The 19,622-nt window shown below is 54.5% G+C and overlaps 2 protein-coding genes across 2 annotated transcripts; one reads left to right on the plus strand and one right to left on the minus strand.

Moving 5' to 3' along the window:
• The first annotated feature begins 966 nt into the window (after positions 1 to 966).
• On the plus strand, positions 967 to 8,755 carry Egln2 (egl-9 family hypoxia inducible factor 2). Its single transcript, XM_090323022.1, has 6 exons — positions 967 to 1,020; positions 2,080 to 3,171; positions 6,793 to 6,912; positions 7,255 to 7,391; positions 7,533 to 7,600; positions 8,158 to 8,755. The coding sequence occupies exons 1-6, from the start codon at positions 991 to 993 to the stop codon at positions 8,211 to 8,213; spliced, it is 1,503 nt and encodes a 500-aa protein (XP_090179148.1). The 5' UTR covers positions 967 to 990; the 3' UTR covers positions 8,214 to 8,755.
• LOC150043809 (cytochrome P450 2F2-like) lies at positions 8,451 to 19,279 on the minus strand. Its single transcript, XM_090322526.1, has 6 exons — positions 19,052 to 19,279; positions 18,819 to 18,981; positions 15,613 to 15,930; positions 14,796 to 14,896; positions 13,619 to 13,753; positions 8,451 to 8,717 (listed from the first exon to the last, which is right to left on the minus strand). Exons 1-6 carry the CDS (start codon positions 19,220 to 19,222, stop codon positions 8,451 to 8,453), a joined length of 1,155 nt encoding a protein of 384 aa, XP_090178652.1. The 5' UTR covers positions 19,223 to 19,279.
• Positions 19,280 to 19,622: the final 343 nt, after the last annotated feature.

A 19,622-nucleotide genomic window follows, 5' to 3' on the forward strand; every position in this document is an offset into this window, starting at 1 on the left:
GAAGACTTGTGGGCCTTAGTGTTTGGAGGCCACGTTTCTGGGTTGGATATATGGGGTAATAACAGGGCTCATGATGGGAGGAGTGTGTAATTGTGTGCAATTAAGATCGCACTGCATAGCCCAGGACGGCCTGAAATGCAGAGAAGCGCCTGCCCGGCCTCCTCCAGGGCGGGGATGGCGGGTCTGCACGCCACACCCGGCTGGTGCTCCCCGTGGGACAGTGGGTTTGCTGCGACCTGCATGTGTCTGAATTGGATGGCAGGTCACAGGGCCCCCGGAGTGCGTGATACCGAACACGAATGCGCTTTCCTGGTGATCAAACTAGTGAGGTGCGTGGGCATCCAGGCCAGGGAGGGCCGCCCCGTGGAGGTCTACCGGGCCGCGGGTGGCCGCCATCCCCTTCCGGAAGCCCGGCGGAGGACAGTCGCGGCTGCTCCCCCAGCCCCGGCCGGCGGGGCGTTGGCGGAGGAGGCCGGGCAGGAGAAATGACCTTCCCGGCAGTCCTCCCGGGAGGGACACCCCGCCGTCCGGGCGGCTGTGCTGCGGCCGCGGCCCCGGGGGGGCGGGGGCAGGGCGGGTCACGCAAATATCTGCTCACGGTTTATTACTCAGCTTTTCCGTCTGGACATCCCGTACTTTCTCCGTTATAAAAGTGCTTATGTAAATTACCGACGCGCAAATTTACATCTTCCTGCGAAGCGCGCGGCCACGTCCAGTCCCTCTAAGGGCTGGGGGAGGCGCGGCCTATGCAAATGTCCTCCTTTGCCTGGCGCTTTCCGAACCCGCCGCCCCCGGTTCCTCGGCTTTATTTTCCGCCGGGCCACTGGGTCTTTCCATGCAAATGATCTCATTTGCATTTCCCTGCAGACCCGTTCCTCCGCCCCGCGCGGAGGGGGCGGGGCGTGATATGTAAATGAGCCACGCGCTGGCGGCCGTCCCACTTCTCCCAAGGGACATTCCAGAGTCGCCCCGCCCCGCGTGGCTTTGCGCATGCGCCGGGGATATCCGGGAAAGGAGGGGGTGAGGAGCGGGCACCATCACGTGCCTACCGGGCGCGGGCGGGGTGGGGGGGAGGAGGTGGGGCGAGGGCGGAGCGTCGCGGGTGGTGGTGGGGGCGGGGTATGGCGCTCTGTGGAGCGCGGGGCGGTTGGCACAAACGGCGTCGCCGGGGTCGAAGGAAAAAGCTCGGTGAGCAGAGCGGCGGCGAAGGGAAGCAGGGGGAGCTGGGGCGGAGGAGAAGGAGCGGGAGTCGGGGCGGCACCGCGCGCCGGGCGTGGTGTGTGTGCGCGCGGCGTGGGGGGCGCGCGGGGCCCGCGGAGGGCGGGTGGGGGAGGGGAGGCGCGCGCGGCGGCCGCTCGCTGGGGGCCGCGGGCAGCGGGAGCGGGGGCCGGGCGGGGGTGTCGCGCGCCGCGGGGCGGGGGAGGCAGGCCGAGGTGGGGGGCGCGGGGCCCCCGCGGGGTCCCGGGCGTGCGCGGACCCCCTCGGCTGCCGTAGCCCCTCCTCCCGGCTCCCTTCCGTGCGTCCGTCCCCGCAGGACCTCCCTTCCGTCAGGGACGGAGTCCACCCCCCTCCCGCAGGCGGCCTCCGGTGGGCGCCGGTCGACCCCCGCCGCCCCGGCCTGCCCGCTTCCCTCCGGGGGGTTCTGGTTTTGTTTTCCTCCCTCTCTCGGGCCCCCCCCCCCACCCCAGTCTCTTTGTCTCTCCACTGCCCGGCTTCCTCTGTGTCCGCCTGCGCTTCCCCACCTACTACGACTTCCCCTGGACTCCCGCATTTCCTCTTTCTGTAGACCCCCCCTCCGTTTCTCCTCGAGACGCCCCCCCTCCCCGACAGATCCCGCCTCCCGTCCACCCCTCCGACCACTCCTTTCCTGCCCTGATCCCTCCTCCTCCGTGTGATCTGGACCTTATTCCCCGCCTCCTTTCCCTACCGACCTCTTTTCCCCTGCCGGTGGCCTCTCCCCTCCCTCCAACCCCCCCTCCCCCCCAGTTCTCAGGCTCTGCTCCTCCACTTGGGCTCAGGTACCCGGGGTCTGATTGTCGGTAGCTCCTCTCAGATCCCTTTTTCTTTCTCTCCCTCCAGCTACCCCAGCCGGTCCCTTCTTACATCCCTAGGGACACCAGTGAACTTGGGGACCAGCAAGCACCCCCAGGGCACAAAAAGGAGCCCCTGCTGCTGGCCCTGCCTCACCCTGCCCCACGCCAGGCCCAGCGGCCCCCGGCTGCAGCAAGTAGAGGAGGAGGTGGAGGAGGGTGGCATCATGGGCCGGGGCCGTGCCCTCCATGCCCGGGGGATGAAGACACTGCAGCCATGGACAGCCCGTGCCAGCCACAGTCCCTGAGTCAGGCTCTCCCTCAGTTGCCAGGGTCTGTGTCGGAGCCCTTAGAGCCTAGCCGAGCCAGGATGGGGGTGGACAGTTACCTGCCCTGTCCCCTGCTACCTTCCTACCACCATCCAGGAGCAGCTGGTGAGGTCTCGGCAGGGAGTGGGACCCTCAGAGCCACCGCCACTGTTACCACTGCCAGCCCTCTGCGGGAAGGCTTCAGGAGTCAGGATGGCGGTGAGCTGTGGCCACTGCAGAGCGAAGGTGCAGCGGCCCTGGTCACTAAGGAGTGTCAGCGACTGGCTGCCCAGGGTGCCCGGCCTGAGGCCCCCAAACGGAAGTGGGCTGAGGATGGCGGGGATGCCCCCTCACCTGCCAAGAGGCTCTGGGCCAGGCAAGAGGACCAGGAGGCAAAGGAAGAGGGTGATGTGGGCTGTGGCAGTGGCCCCAGCACTACCAGCAGCAGCAGCACTGGCAGCAGGGGTGAGGCGAATGCCAGGCTGAGGGAGGAGACCCTGCCCTCTGCACCGGAGCGCCTGGCCCTGGACTACATTGTGCCTTGCATGCGGTACTACGGTATCTGCGTCAAGGACAACTTCTTGGGGGCAGCCTTGGGGGGCCGGGTGCTGGCCGAGGTGGAGGCGCTGAAGTGGGGCGGGCGCCTACACGATGGGCAGCTGGTGAGCCAGCGGGCCATCCCACCGCGCAGCATTCGCGGGGACCAGATTGTCTGGGTGGAAGGCCACGAGCCAGGCTGCCGGAGCATCGGTGCTCTCATGGCCCATGTGGATGCTGTGATCCGCCACTGTGCCGGGCGGCTGGGCAACTACGTCATCAATGGGCGCACCAAGGTAAGGCTGGGTGGGAGGCTTTCACCCAGGCTGGGGAGCGCCTTGATTTCTTGAGCAGTCCTGGCATGAGTGGATTGTGGGTGGGCTTCTGGGGTTCTGTTTTCCTCTGGTCCGGTGGGAACTGTGGGATCTCAGGCCTCCCTCTGGGTCTTGCTTTATGCACCTGTAAGCTGAAGGGTTAGCCTGGGGCTCAGTGTTCTTGACCTTGCAGGAATCCTTTAGAGAGCCTGATTAGAGCTGGTGACCCACACAGCCCCGTGCCTGTGCACACTCTGCAGCTGGTTCTTGTCCTCTCATGTTCACATACAGCCTCTGGATAGAGGGCAGTCTGTAGGCAAATGTTTTTTTCCTCTGTCTCTGGCTTCTCTCCCTTTTGCCCTGTTCTCTGATCCGTTCCTGTCTGTTGGCCTGTCTTGTCTATCCTACCTCTCAGGTAGGAAACCCAGATGGTCTAGGAGAAGCAAAGTAATGGAGAGCTGGGATGAGTGAGGATGGGGCGGGGTGGAGGGGGGTGCCTGCCACCTGAGCACTTGCCCCAGGCTGCTCTGTGCCCTGTGGGCCAACTGTGCCGTTTGCCTCTAGGGGTGACATTGTATGTGCATGGCTGGTTCAGGAAGAGCTGCCCTGGACTGTTGCTTCTCTCTTGTCTTTTCTCACCCATCTCATCCTCTCCTCCACCTTGTCTCTTTAGTCCCCTTTTCTTTTCTTTTATTTATTTATTTTTTTGGCAGTCCAGGAGCTTGAACTCAGGGCATGGGCACTGTCCCTTAGCTTCTTCAGCTCAAGTCTAGCTTTCTACCACTTGAGGCATAGCACCGCTTCCAGCTTTTTCTGTTTCTGTGGCACTGAGGAATTGAACCCAGGGCTTCATGCATGCTAGGCAAGCACTCTACCACTAAACCACACTCCCAGCCCTTAGGGGTTTTGTTTTGAGGGGGAGGCAAGGGTAGGTATATATTTTTTTTGCCTTTTCTTTTATGGTACTGGGGGTCACTTGCTAGGCAAGTGCTTTGTCACTGAACTACATTCCGGCCCCTCTTTTTCTTGTAGAATAGTAGTTTTAATCTCTTTATGGAGTTGAGGCAGTTTTAGAAAAAATGCTTCTTGAGTTTGAGTTCACGGGTAGTTATCAAAGTTTCATAGGCCTCTGGCTGCCATCCAGGGGCCATAGCCAGGTATTGGTGGCTCTCACCTGTAATCCTAGGTATTCACGAGGCTGAGATCTAAAGATCACAGTTGAAAGCCAGCCAAGACAGGAAAGTCTTTTGAAACTCTTATCTTCAGTTAACCATCAAGTCGAAAGTGGAGCTGTGGCTCCAGCAGTAGAGTGCGAGTCTATGCCTGTGAGGGCCCTGGCCTTCTGTCCAAGGCCGGATGTTGTTGGGCAGGTGTGTTGGGTGGGAATGCCCACTTCTCAGTCCCACTGATGCTGGATTGATGGCGCTGGCTGTGCTCTGTGCTGGGAGTGTGTTCCTGGTATTTCCTGCCTTGTCACTCAGGTCCCATCTTAGATTCTGCCTCTATGGCTTTCCTCTCTGGCTGGAGCTGGCTCAGAGACCAGCCTCCCTACCCTCAGTTCAGGCCTGTGTCCTTCCACCCCAGCTGGAACTCTGGAACTCCAGAGTTACTTGATAGCTGGAGAGTCAGCACCCACCCCTTCCCTAGACATGGCTTTTGGGTGGGCAAAGTCAATGTGGCTCTCCTGACCCAGCAGCTGTACTGTGCTGTCCCCCTTCCCCCAGGAAGTGGAGAAACCAGAACCTGAGTGTCCAGGGTGGAAGGTGTGAGCTTCCCTCCCTCACCCCCAAATTAGACAGCTGGGTGAAGTCTGCAGTGGGCACACATGCACAGTGTGTGTGTGTGTGTGTGTGTGTACATGTACATACATGTATGTATGTACTCTTAGCATCTTGTCCCTAATAGTGTAACTCTTCAGTGTCTTTGTGTCTCTGTTGATTGCACCTGCAGTGTCCTTGCTGTGACTCAGGCTCTCATGTGAGGTGGGGTGCTGTCAGCTGGCAGAATGGGCACTGGGTAGGGGAGCTTGATCCCAGGGGTTTCCCTGGGGGCAACTTTTCAGGCTAGTCTAATGTAGAGAGCTGTGGAGTACTTAGGTGGCATGTGACCTGAGTGCAGGCCCAGGGTGGGGATGAAGTAGATGTCACAATTGAGCACAGTAAAGGCTATAGCATGTGAGGTGGTGGACCTTGGGGGTGCAGTGTAGGGACGGATTGTGGACAGAGAAGTCCAGTACTGCCCTGTCTGCCTTCCATCTGAGCACCTCCGATAGGTGTTCCAGGTCAGGGCCTTGCCCATCTCGCATCAGTGACTCACTGCAGGGCCAGGTGAGGCCACATTCTTCCCACCAGTGGGGGCTGTTTAGGACTACTGCTGTCTCCAGGAGCTGAGTGGGGCAGGGCCCAGGGCTTGCTTTCCCTGGGGGCTTCTCCCTGTGCCCAGGGGCTGACGGAGAGCAGGTTGGGCTCTTACTGCCTTAGTGGTGGATTCGATGCCCACAGCTGGGCCTGAGTGTGAACCCTAGGTCTTTTCCTTCCTTCACACCCCAGCCACCTTGTTCTTAGCTTGGGGGTAGCCCATGTCAGGAGAGTACAAGAACTCCAGCCAGGTGGGTGCATGCAGCAGCCCATACCAGGAGTCTGAACTCTTAGTTGTGTGGTGATCTGGAACCGTCTCTGTGCTCTCAGGACTGACTGCTCCTGCGGAAACAAGGTGCACTAATGTTGCTTTACAGCTAGGGTAGTTGAGGCTGGTTGAGGTGAGATGCCCAGAGTCACCAGAGATTTTGTAGTTGGAGCTTGAGGATCTGGTAGGGACCAGATTTATTTATTTTTGTGGCTCATGGGGCTTGAATATGGCCTGGGCGCTGTTCCTGAGCTCTTCAGCTCAAGACTACTGACCTACCCTAGCCAAGCCCCACTTCACGTTTTTCTAATTGGAGATAAGAGTTTCAGGTCCTTTTGTGCCCAGGCTGGCTTTGAACCTTGATCCTCAGATCTCAGCCTCCTGAGTAGCTAGAATTACAGGCGTGAGCCACTGTGCCGGGCTCTGTTCTGGTGTTTATGAGACAGATGTGTAGGGATGTGTATCTAGCCAGGTTCTTGTAGTCAAGGGCAGAAGTTCTCCACATTGCACCACCTTAGAACTTACCTGGGGATCCTTTAAGAATAATCCAGGCTCTGTCTTAAATCAAGCCTGGCCGCCTCTAAGGTGAAGCTTGCCTCCTCTTCTCAAAGCTTCTTTAGGAGACTCCACTCTGCAGCCAAGGGTGAGGCCCCCGCTGAGGTCTCTGAGGCCCAGGCACCTGCCTACCTGGAAACATTGAAGTTTGCTTTTGCTTCTCTGAGATGTCTGAGGAAGGGTTAGGAAAATTAAAAAAAAAAACCAAAACATCATCATCATCAAATCAATTTTCATTGAGAGCTTCTTGGGTGGCTGTGGAAGCCAGAAGCTTTTGATGAACTTGGGGGTAGTCTTGGCTGCAACTGCACTTGGAAACTGTGTCTGGGCTGAAGCCCTGGGGGCCTGCTATGTGACAGGGAAGAGGAGGGGTGGGAAGGGTCCCTGCCAGACTTCAGCCAACCCCTTCCCTGTCTCCACCAGGCTATGGTGGCCTGTTACCCAGGCAATGGGCTGGGGTACGTCAGGCATGTTGACAATCCCCACGGCGACGGGCGCTGCGTCACCTGCATCTATTACCTGAATCAGAACTGGGATGTCAAGGTAGGGGGCGACGGGCGTCCCCTCCAATCCAGCCCTCACTGGGCAGCGCAGGCGCTTCCTGGGGAATGGCACCTCCTTTCCAGCCCACCGCGGGGGGACCTCGGCGCTTTCCGGGAATGGTGCTGCCGGCCAGCCCCACCTTGTGCATTCTCCCCCTCTTCCTGTCCTTAGTGGCTTCCTGCCCATCGCCATGGCGATGAGGACTCGGGCTGTCTCTCATTCCTAGAGCCTGGCGGGAGGCCGGGCGGGGAGGCACGCCCCCTAGTGGGTGCGCAGGCGCAGTGCGCGGCAGAGGCCGCGCTGGGCAGGCCCAGCTAGCCATGGCCTCTGGCCTGCCTGCAGGTGCACGGCGGCTTGCTGCAGATCTTCCCGGAAGGCCGCCCTGTGGTAGCCAACATCGAGCCGCTATTTGACCGGTTGCTCATTTTTTGGTCTGACCGACGGAATCCCCACGAGGTGAAACCAGCCTACGCCACCAGGTATGACCTGTGTTTCTGGGAACATGGACACATCTTCTCAGAACCCCAGAGAGGAGGGTGGGCTGAGATGCAAAAGGCCTTGCGTGCCCTTGCAGGGTTGGGAATGCAGAACACTGATGCACGTATGATTTCGGTCCTCAGGTACGCCATCACTGTCTGGTATTTTGATGCCAAGGAGCGGGCAGCAGCCAAAGACAAGTATCAGCTAGGTACCTGCTTCCCCAGCCCTTTTTGCGTCTTCTAGCTCCCAGAATTTCCTCATCGCTGTCCCCTGCTGGCCTGTGGGTATGTTTACCCAGGGTCTCACACATTCTACAGGAGTACTCTACCACTTGTGCCCCTTCTCAGTCTTCCTTCCCCTCTCATGGTGCCCCCCACTTGGTAGGAAGGCTTTCTCTCACGTAGGGTGTCTTGCCCAGGGCTGGCCTTGGACTTCAGTCTTCCTGCCTGTGCTCACAGGTAGGTGGGTTGTAGGAATGAGCCTCCCTGTGCATGGCTCAGGTGTTGAAATGGAAGTCTTGTTCATTTGTTGCTTGACCTGGTCTCCAGCTGCAATCCTCCTGCTCTCAGCCTCCCGGGTAACTGGTATTACAGGCAAGCAGCCCCATGCCTGGTGCTCTTACTTGAGGCTTGATTTCCTGTATATTCTTTCTCATCTCTCTAGCCAGTTTTGTACTATCCCCATCACCAGCTTCTTTTCCCTTGGCCCCTTTGGCCTTTTTCTAGTGACTCATGGTTGCCTGTTCTCCCTTCCTCTCACCCTCAGCATCAGGACAGAAAGGTGTTCAAGTACCTGTGTCACAGCCGGCCACGCCTACTTAGTGGTTAGCACTAGTGCTACATGGATGGACAGCTCGCCCCCCAACTTCAGGAGAGCTTTGGGCCTGGCGGCAGCCCACCAACCCCAGTGCCCTGGACTCCCTGCCGCTGCTGCTGCTGCTTCCGGCTTGCCTCTGTCCTTGCTGGTGTGGAGGAAGGACTGCATGGCCGAGGACCAAGGAGGATGAGCCTGTGCTGCCCCAGGTGGGGGCAGGGTGGGGGCAGTATTGGGGTGTACCATTAGTGAAGCCGAGGGGCCCGTGTGTCCTGCCTGATCTGGTCATCTTTCCGCTGGGTGTGGAGAGGCAGGAGGCGAAATTTGGGGTTGAGGTGAGTCACAGCCTCTTGCTGGTGAGGCTTTGTTGGGGGGAACTTGTTCAGTCTCCCCAGACCCCCAGCCTGGAATGTGAAGTGACTCTCCAACCCCCCTGCCATGGCCCGTTCGGACTGGGCTGCCACCTGCTTGGGCAAGGTGGTGGTGCCAACAGGAGCATGGGTTTGAAAGTCCTGCCAGCCAAGAAATAAAGTTTACCTCAGAACTGCAAGTGTGACTTCCTCCTTGACTTTATTGACAGAGGGCAGGGGAGGTTGGGCAGGCGGAGCATGCCTCAGGGCCTCCAGCCTGAGCTGGAAGTACACTACCGGGTAAGGTGTATGGGCAGTGCCCCACAGAAGCACTGCCGGGCCAGAGGGAAGAGGAGGATCTCTGGGCTCACCTTGTCTTCCTGTGGATGGGGGTATGTGTGAATACTCGCGGGCCCCTGGGCTGCCCACACTCAGGATAAAGGGCATGAGGCCCTTATCTAAGGGCTTGCCAGGTTGTAGGGGTTGAAGAAGAAATGGTCAGCATCCTTGAACTAGGCGAGATCCTGGTGGGCAGACACAGCAGGGGAGGGGGCAGGCGGCAGGCGGGTGCTGTGCTCAGTGAGTGTTTCACCCAAGACCTAGTTATGCAGTGCTAGGGAGCAGCTTTGTAGCAAGCACAGATTACATAGCTCAGACTGGCCTCATCACACCCTCAAGAGCTGGGACCACTACTCCAGGCCCAAGACCTCTCCCAAATCCAGGCCCTTGTGCTGGCTGGACAAGTGTTCTGCTGTGCTGCATTCCTCAGACCCCAAGACCTGGGGCCTGAATTCAAATCCTGGTGCTGTCCCTGAGTTCTTTTGCCCAATGCTAGGCCTATTTGTTTAGCTAGGCCTCTATAACTTAGGTCACAGCGTCACTTCTGGTTTTTCTAGTGGTTAATTTTTTTTTTTTTTTTTTTGCCAGTCCTGGGCTTGAGCTCAGGGTTTGAGCACTGTTCTTGGACTTTTTCAAAGCTAGTGATCTACCACTTGAGCCTTAGCACCACTTCTGGCTTTTTGATATGTATGTGGGGTACTGAGGAATCGAACCCGGTTCTCCGTGCATGCTAGGGAAGCACTCTTCCACTAGGCCAAACTCCCGGCCCCCTTCTAGTGGTTAATTTGAGATAGTTTCATGGACTTGTATGCCTGGGCTGGCTTTGAACGGTTATCCTCAGAGCTCAGCCTTCTGAGTAGCCATATTCTTTTTTTTTTTTTTTTTTGGCCAGTCCTGGGGCTTGAACTCAGGGCCTGGGCACTGTCCTTGAGCTTTTCTCAAGGCTAGTGCTCTACCTCTTAAGCCATAGCACCACTTCTGGATTTTTCCTGTGTACGTGGAACCCAGTAATGGGCATTGTGCATGCCTGGCTAGAACTCTACCACTAGGCCACACTCCTGGATCCCCTCAACTTTTTAGAGACCTTGGAAGATGTTTTCTTCTGTTTCTGGGATTGCTGGTTCACATCAGTCTTGCTGCTAGAGCTCCTGCCCCCACCTGGCACAGAACCCCCAAACCCCACATATGCCTTTGGGTATTGAGAATGTGGGACACTTTAAGGTGGTGGCATGCTGATGGTGATGGTCTTGTGTAGACCAGTGTCCATGTAGGGGCATAGGGTAGGCCAGGACCCTCTGGAGAGTGGGGTGCAGACTGGATCCCAGCCTAACCCCCAAACCCCAGCCTGTTACCAGCATGCAGAACTGCCAACTCTGGGCACTTGGGCCAAACAAGGAGCTTACTGTGCAGGGTGATGCCACTCAAGACAAGGTTGTGATTCAGATTCTGGGCCCCTCCTGCAGCACAGTGGCTTCTGTGGGACATGGGTTGGGAGACATGAAGCTTCTGAAAGTTCTGACAATTCAGTGGTGCAGGCAGGAGCTGGGGGAGGAAAAGGGTGTCACACATCTGGAAGAGGATAATGTGTAAGGTGTTGCCCAGGACCTTGAGCCACAAGTTGCCTGGGGAGAAGCTCAGACAGTGGGAGTTCAAGCGTGTATGTCCTTCCTGAGTCTTGAACTTAGGGCCTTGTACCTGAGATGTTTTGATCAAGGCCAGTGCTTACCATTTGAGGCACATTTTCACCAATGGATTTTTGGTATTTCATTGGAGTTAAGCCTCTCATGGACTTTCCTATCTGGACTGGCTTTAAACCCCCATCCTCAGGGCTGGGAGTTTGGCCTAGTGGTAGAGTGCTTGCCTAGCATGCATGAAGACCCGGGTTCAATTCCTCGGTACCACATACATAGAAAAAAGCTGGAAGTGGTGCTGAGGCTCAAGTGGTAGAGCTCTAGCCTTGAGAAAGTCCAAGGACAGTGCTCAGGCCCTGAGCTCAAGCCCAGGTCTGGCAAAAAAACAAAAACAAAAAATCCTCATCCTCAGATCTCAGCCTCATAAATATAAGTATCTAGGATTATAGGCATTTTTGTTTTCTTTTTTCTTTTAGTCAGTCGTGGGGTTTGACTGCTTGGCCTGGGCACTGTCTCTGAACTCTTCAGCTCAAGGCTACTGCCCTCCCCCTTGAGACACAGTGCCACTCTGGTTTTCTAGTGGTTAATTGGAGATAAGAGCCTCACATTCTTTAGTGCCTGGGCTGGCTTTGAGCCTCAATCCTCAGATCTCAGCTTCATGAGTAGCTAGGGTTACAGACATGAGCCAACCAGCACTGGGCTGGCATTTTTGTTTTCTCAATGACAGTCACTCTGACCATTGACCAAATGTCATTTTGTTTTTCTGTCTTGTCTTTAATTCAGCCAAAATAAGTTAGAATCTATTAGAAAGAATTTGATTGGAAATGATACAGAAATTTCAGGAAAGGGCAAGTCACAGAACACATGGTGCAGGTTCTGGGCACAGGAGATGCGTTTCCATGTCCAAGTGCTTCTCTCCGAACCCACAGTGGATAATGGTACAGGATGGACATAGAATGATGGGAATGTAATGTGACTACCAGACAGGAACAGATGGTGGAGGACAGAACAGTCCCTAGATAGACACCCGCCACCAAGCTCACAGACCTATCTTCAGGTCTGTGGGGGTGTCAGTGTCAGCGAGGGAGCACCCTGAACTTGAAAGGCCTGGGCACATTGCCCAGCCCAGAGCTGAGCAGGGTCAGGGCAGTATCGGGCGCCCCCAGCGGCTACAAGGTGAAACGCTGCAGGCTGGCCGTCAAGTAGAGGAAGTTTCTAGCCAAAGGATCTCCTAGACACAGCCTGCGCCCTGCAGGGGTGAGAAGGGAGGGCCTGGAGGAATGAAGGCAAGATAAAGGCAAGATAAAGGGGTTGAGGGACTGCACCTGCCCCCCCCCCCCCCGCCCCGCAAGGTGCTTGGAGAAAATGGAGCAAATTCAAAGCTCAGCTGTCCTAGGTTCAAATCAATGTCAGAGCTCACTTTTGTGTTCTTGGGCAAGCCATAATTTTTGGGCAATATTTGTGTGTGTGTGTGTGTGTGTGTGTGTGTGTGTGTGTGTGTGTGTGTGTGTGTGTGTTCATGCCCACGAGGCATGCGCTGGGACTAGAACTTGAATTCAGGTCCTGGAGCAGTCACTTGGCTTTTTTGCTCAAGGCTGACTCTCTACTAACTTTTTTCACTGGTGAATTGGCGTTAACAGTCTCACAGACTTTGCTGCCATAACTGGCTTCAAACTCTGATCTGATAGATTGCAGCCTTAGTTACAAGTGTGAGCCACCAGGGTCTGGTTTATTATCTTCCTTTTTTTTTTTTTTTTTTGCAGTCCTGGGGCTTGAAGTCAGGACCTGAGCATTGTCCTTGGGCTTTCTCAAGGCTAGAGCTCTACACCTGAGCCACAGGACCACTTCTGGCTTTTTCTATGTATGTGAGACTGAGGTACTGAACCCGGGTCTAGTGCTAGGCAACTACTCTACCACTAGGCCAAAATCCTGGCCCTTTTATGTACATTTTTTTTCTTTTGGTGGGTCATGGGGCTTGAATTGGGCCTGGGCATTGTCCCTGAATTCTTCAGCTCACGGCTGCCAACCTACCCATGGAGCCACAGCCCTACTTCCCCTTTTCTAGAGATTAATTGGAGATAAGAGTCCCATGCTCTTTAGTGCCTGGGCTGGATTTGAACCTCGATCCTCAGATCTCAACCTCCTGAGTAGCTAGGCTTATAGGTGTAAGCCACCGTGCCCAGCCCTTTTTATCTATCTTTTTATGAGTGTGGGAGTTGAGGCTCAGAGAAGGGAAACAACAAATCCTAGGTCATATAACAAGGATAGAGGTGGGGTCAAACCCTCTGGGTGACCAGCTGTGAGCCCGGCTTTAGCCACTTTCCTTAGTAATCCCTCTCAGGCAGAGTTTGGTACACACTAGTGAATACGGTTATTATTTTTCTCCTTGCTACAGAGAAAATGGGAATGTTCCCCTTAAAGGGAGGACTGAGCCAAAATAAAGCACCAAAGCCGGCAGTGCTTCAACTGCGCCACCTAGTGTCAGAGATTTTAAGTTTCATGAGAGTTGGGAGAGCAAGTGACTGCATTCAAGGATAAGCGTGGATAGGATGGAGAAGCAAGGGAATTTACAGGGTGAAATGAGAACTAGGGCTGCTCTGTAGCTACTTAGGAGGCTGAGACCTGAGGATGATATTTAAGGTCAGCCAGAGCAGGAAAGTCCATGAAACACTTATCTTCAACTACCCAGCAAAAAGCTGGAAATGGAGCTGTGGCTCAAGTGGCAGAAGGCCAACATTGTGGGGGAAAAAATGAAGTGAAAACTCAAGGCCTGAGTTCATATCCCAGTTTAATGACACACACAACAAATACACACACCACCACCACCAAACAAAAGAAATCCTAAGGCTAGGAAGACTGATTTATGTACTCACCAGTTGAGAAGGGCATGAAGGCTGGTCTCTCTTTTTTTTTTTTTTGCCAGTCCTGGGGACTGAACTCAGGGCCTGAGCACTGTCCTTGGGCTTCCTCAAGGCTAACGCTCTGCACTTGAGCCACAGCACCATTTCCGGCTTTTTTCTATGTATGTGGTACCGAGGAAGTGAACCTGGATCTTCATGCATGCTAGGCAAGCACTCTACCACTAGGCCAAACTCCGGGGCCCATGGCTGGACTCTTCTTGAAAGACTGACTGGCTTCTAGAAAATGGTCGGGGTTGAATTCATGGGGAGCCTTGAACTGGCTGGGGTCTTTGTGCACGGTGTTAAGGAGGGCGATGACATCGGTGCCCTGTGAGGATGGGGAGGGGTTGGCTTTGTGCAAGCTGACATTTGCACTTTATAGATACCTGGAGTTTGCGGGCACATGGAAGGGGCAGAGGAGAGGCCACGGGACTCCATCTGGGGTTCCCGTGAAGCTGGTGTGTGTGGTGGCGTCTGAGAAAGGAAGGGGGGGCCCTCCCACCTGTATAAGCAGATGTTCAGTGTCTAGGTGGGGAGATGTCTCAGAATCGGGGTTTTTGTCACAGGAGATCCTAGGATGAAGTCCCAGGGGTTGTCAGGGTCTAGAGAAGCCTGTGATCAGATCTTTCATACCCCTGATGTTCTGGAACATTCATCAGTGTGGCCCTACAGGCAACCAGTCGAGAAGGCCCAGGAAGATGTTGTAGAGCTGGGAACCAGCAAGAGTTGGAGGGGCTTGGAGGATTAGGCAGGACGTGTTTGTGTTCTGTCTTGTGGCTGTCCTGTCCTGTGGCAAGGACTCAGGGCTACTGCACTGTCTCTGACCTGTTTTGCTTAAGACTAGCTTTCCACCACTTGAACCACACTTCTAATTTTGGCTGTTTGGGTGGTTGATGGGAAATAAGCATCTCATAGACTTTTTTTTTGTCTGGGCTGGCTTTGAACTGGGTTTCTCAGCACTCAACCTGCTCGCATGAGTGAGTCAACAGTGCTAGGATAGATTAGTTTTGGGGAGAAGGCATCCCAGTGGGATGGGGGCAGGGGGAAATTGAGTGCTTTAGGCAGCCTGGACACCAGTAATGTCTAACATGGCCAGAGCGTTAGAGCAGGTGGGTGGCCGTGGGGTATGTGACCTGATTGGGGCAGTGGAGGTTCCTTGGCATGTGGGAGCAGGACCACGTAAGAACTGACATGGGAAAGCTGGGTCTTGGAATTCCTTCTGCAGAGGGTTGTGGCGCATTGTGGGCGTGGCCACACTGCCTGGATGTTGGTCTCTGCAGGTTATTTCTAATTTGTGTTTGAACCTGTGAACAATCCCCAACCCTCCCACCTCACCCCCAGCCCGGCTCTGTCCCGCCTCAGCTGCTGACCTCGCCCCAGGGACCGCTCATGAACTGGCACGCTGGCTGGCCATGCAGCCACAGACCCAGCTCACAAGTTGTGGCAGCCACATCGCCACCCGCCAGGCAGGCTGTGCACCAGACCCGGAAAGTACTCAGCGAGACACTGGGCCTCTGAAAACCACAGCATTCTGCAGATTTCCATAAGACCCCACCAACAGAACGGGTTTTTCCTGCCATCACAGCACGTTCCAGATGATCAGGCTTGACAGAACACATGTAGCTGCCTCTCTCTCTCTCTCTCTCTCTCTCTCTCTCTCTCTCTCTCTCTCTCTCTCTCTCTCTCTCCCTCCCTCCCTCCCTCCCTCCCTCTCTCTCTCTCTCTCTCTCTCTCTCTCTCTCTCTCCTCCCTCTCTCTCTCTCTCTCTCTCTCTCTCTCTCTCTCTCTCTCTCTCTCTCTCTCTCTCTCTCTCACACACACACACACACACACACACACGAACACAAAGCTCGAACCATCTGAACAGAGCCACCCAGACCCAGTAATCCCAGCCCCATCTACTGTTCAGGAGACTTAAACCTGACTTGGGCTCCCCAGGTCCTCAGGTGACCTGGGCCTGCAGAAATCCCGATCCCTTAAGCTCAAATGGACTTCATGGGATGCCCCCCCACCCCGCCCCGGGGTCTCCTGGGTGTGATCTGACCCATTAGGAGACTGTGGAATAATGCTCCCCCCTCCCCCACAAGAAGTCCATGTCCCTTTCCTTACAACCTGTGCTTTTCACAGTAAAAAGGACTTTCAGATGTGATAAAGAATGGAGACAGCCAGGAGGAGCTGGTGCCTCACGCCTGAAATCTCGGTCATAAGCAGAAGGGCCTCTGGGGGCGCCATTCTCATAATGAGTCAAGTGAGGGCCCTCCAGAGGTTTTGCATTCACATCAGTGCCTACTAAGAAGGGTGCATGTTGATTAGGGTGGAGACGGCACTCACTAAGGACTCCTTTTCCACCCTGACCTTGTGTCTTCTGCAGGGACTCTAGCAGGAAGCTGCCTTCCTCCAGGATCCTCTCCTCCATGCTTCTCTTTCCTATCCCAAAGTTCTGTAGAATCTGGACAGAGAACTTTCTCAGGACCTTCCACCGTTCTCCATTGGAGAAAGCAAGGCCTAAGGAGAAGAGGAGTGGTTAGCCCAATGGACATCTCAGTTCCGGAATCCCCCTTTTCCTGGTGTTTCCTGGAAGACAGACTGATTCTCTTTTCAGGAAACCTCCAGGGTGGGTGAGATTGTTTTGTTTGAGTTTCCACAGGGCCTTGGGATTTCCTTTCCTTACTTCTGGACATCCTGACTCTTTCTTTCTTTAAGGACCCCATGACTGCTGAGTGCTGGTGGCCCACATCTGTCATCCTAGCTACTCAGGAGGATCAGATCTGAGGATCATGACTCAAATCCAGCGTGGGCAGGGAAGTCTGTGAGATTTTTTGTGTGTGGGGGGGGGTCATGGGGCTTGAACTCTGGGCCTGGGCGCTGTCCCTGAGCTCTTCAGCTCAAGGCTACTATCCTACCCCTTGAGCCACAGCCCCACTTCCCCTCTTCTAGTGATTGGTTCAAAGCCCGGGCTGGCTTTGAACCGAAATCCTCAGATCTTAGCCTCCTGAGTAACTAGGATTACAGGCATGAGCCGTTGTATCTGGCTTGTGAGACTCTTATGTCCAATAAACCACCCAACAATTGGAAATGGAACTGTGGCCCAAGTGGTAAAATGCCAGTCTTGATCCAAAAACCCAGAGGGCCAGCACTCAGTCCCTGAGTTCAAGTCCCAGTACCAGCACAGACATACAATAAGAATTTCCTCAGTGGGTGGCAAGCTTGTCTGCCATGAGAGGGGCCTGTATTGGTGACTACTCCATCTTTCGTTTTGCCAAATAGAAGGCTTGCTGGTGATTATCATCAATCAGTGCACCAGTAAGAAAGATAAGCAAAGAAAATAAATCTGGGGTCACTGTGATCCTGTCCCAGAACAAGCCAGGCTGCTGGGTCTTTACATAGTCCTTGCAAGTTCTTTCATTCTTTTTCCTAAATACTATTTAATTTCAATTTCTGGCCAATTTCATTTTTGGCCAATCTTGGGGCTTGAACTCAGAGTTTGGCACTGTCCTTGAGCCTCTTTGGGCGCAAAGACAGTGCTCTACCCTTGATGCACAGTAACATTCTGGCTTTTTCTACATAGTTTAGAGGAGAATAAGGATGTCACAGACTTGCCCAGGTTGCCTTCAAACCACCATCCTCAGATCTCACCCTGTTGAGTAGCTAGGACTCCAGGCGCCAATCACCAGAGCCCAGCTCTAGCACTTTTTTTTTTTTTATCACCCCTAGGTGTGAGAGCTAGAAAAGCTGAACTATGAGAGCCAAAAGGATTGGGAGTTTATAATGCCTTCTTCGAACATACTCTCAGAACACAGGATTTGCTGCACAGGCCAATCAGTTCTGGTTTAACAGGAATTCCATTTTATCCAGAGTATGGCCTAATTCTACCCTAAACTGCCTGAGAGCCTGGGAGCAGACTAAGGTTTGTACAAATTGTAATCTGTTTTCTATTTAACTCCAATTCCCAGACAAGGAGGTTATCTACCACTTGTATACAAAGTATTGTCTCCTGCTGAAGTTTCTACCTTAACACATTTCCCTATAAGAAACCAATAAACAAAACCTTGGTTAATGGAACTTTGGGATCTGAAGCAGGCAGAGGTTACAGGTTTTTTGGCGCCTCAAATCTCAGTTCCACAGTTTGGAATTACTGCCTTGCTCCTGATCAAGGCCAGTTAAGGAGCAGGCAGTGGGTTGTAACACGTAGATCCCAGGCTGACCTATCCTGGATATTTATGGGCAGTCTCATACTGACTTGCATTTCCCATTGCACTGTGACCACAGGATGATTCCTGACGATCACAGTGTCATCATGATAACTTGCATGTCCCATGTATTTGAACTATAAGATAACACCTGGACATTATTCTCACAGTATGACTTGCAAATCCCATTTGTCTTGGAACCACCAGGGAATGTCTTGGATCTTTTTTGGGGGGGGGGAGGGAGTGGTCATGGGGCTTGAACTCTGGGCCTGAGTGCTGTCACTAAGCTCTTCAGCTTGAGCCTCAGCACCACTTCTGGTTTTCTGGTGGTAAATTGGAGATAAGAGTCTCATGGACTTTCATGCCTGGGCTGGCTTTGAACCGCAATCCTCAGATCTCAGCCTTCTGAGTAGCTAGGATGGCAGGTGTGAGTCACTGGCACCTGGCTTAGCCTTTTCAATGACAGAAGATGTTTGAGGTCATTTAACAGTTCATACCACATAGTTTTCTTTCAATAAGAGATTTACGATTTAAAAGGTTTCAGAAGCACAAGCCTAGGTGAATTCAAAGTCTGTGGGGGACTGAGCAGAGGAGGAGTTTAGAATGTATGATGTGGATTGCCACGTGGTGGGGTACAGAGATGAGTTTGGGCTAAGATGGCCATGAGAATGGCGAGGATAAGGAGAGAGAAGATGAGACTGATGATAAATTGGGCTTGAGGCTGGTGGGGCATGGAGTTGGTGGGATGAGTGAGGACTTGGAGTCTGGACTTGAGTTTGGATGATGGTAGGTTGGGTGATGGCAGTAGGAAGATTGTTGACTGGGATCAAAGACGTGGCTGGTCCAGGGTGAGAAATGTCTAGAGAGTTCTCTGACCAGTGGGATTAACATGGGGCTGATAACAGAATTTAAGAAGTGGATGCTGGGCGCTGTCTGCTCATGCCTGTCGTCCTCGCTACTCAGGAGGGTCAGATCTGAGGATTGTGTTCAACGGGCAGGAAAGTCTGTGAGACTCTTATGTCCTATGAACCACCAAGAAGCCAGAAGTGGAGCTTGGCTCAAGTGGCAGAGCACTAGACTTAAGCACAAGAGCTGGAGTTGGATAGTGATGGGGTTGGGATGGAGCTGCAGTTCAAGGTCCTGGGGTGACTGGAGGTGGGAAAGCTTGGGGCATGGTGGAGGAGGAGGAGGGGAGACACTCACCATCGCCCTTGGTGAAGTTGAAAAACACTGGGTAATGTCCACGGCCACTGAAGTCCTCGCCCTGGTCCACCAGCGCCTCCTTCACCGTTTGGTACCCGCTCAGCACCACCACGCGCCTGGGCCCCAGGTACACGGTGTACACGGAGCCGTATTCCTTGCTCAGCTGAGGAGGGGAGGAGGGGGTCACAGGGGCTCTTGCCCCCTCCTCCCACCCCTAAGGGCCCGTCCCCCACCTTGGTGAGGGAGGTCAGCAGGTCTTGGGAGCGCAGCTGCAGCAGGTTCCCCAGAACCGGGAGAGGCCTGGGCCCCGGGGGCAGCCGGCCCTTGCCCTGAGAGCCCAAGGACAGGAGCAGGGAGACCCCTGCCAGCAGCAGGAGCAGCACCGCCGTGCCCACGCCGTCCATGCCAGGCAGCCTCTGGCTCTGCAAGGCAAAGGCAGGTGAGAGCAGCTCCTCTCTGTCCTCCTGTCCTCCTGGAGTCTTCCTTCCTCAGGTCACAGCAATGGGGCAGAGGGAGGGAGAAAGGAGGTGGAGAGAAGCAGAGAGGTCAGAGGAGAGGAGAGGAGAGAAGAGAGGAGGGGAGGGGAGGGGGGAGGGGAGGGAAGAGGAGTACAGGGCACCAAATAGAGGATGAGATGTTACAAGTACAGAAAGACAGGGATAAGGATGAGAGAGACACAAATGGAAATACCTGGAGACATATATTTCTATTGTTACATGCCTGCATCTATCTTCTAGTAACTATCCTACTTAATCAACCACTTGGTCTGTTTGCCTGTCTATAAAGACTCAGAATCTAGGCACA

This window comes from Megascapheus bottae, chromosome 31 (genome assembly GCF_031878675.1).
Source record: "Megascapheus bottae isolate mThoBot1 chromosome 31, mThoBot2.hap1, whole genome shotgun sequence".
NCBI lineage: Eukaryota > Metazoa > Chordata > Mammalia > Rodentia > Geomyidae > Megascapheus > Megascapheus bottae.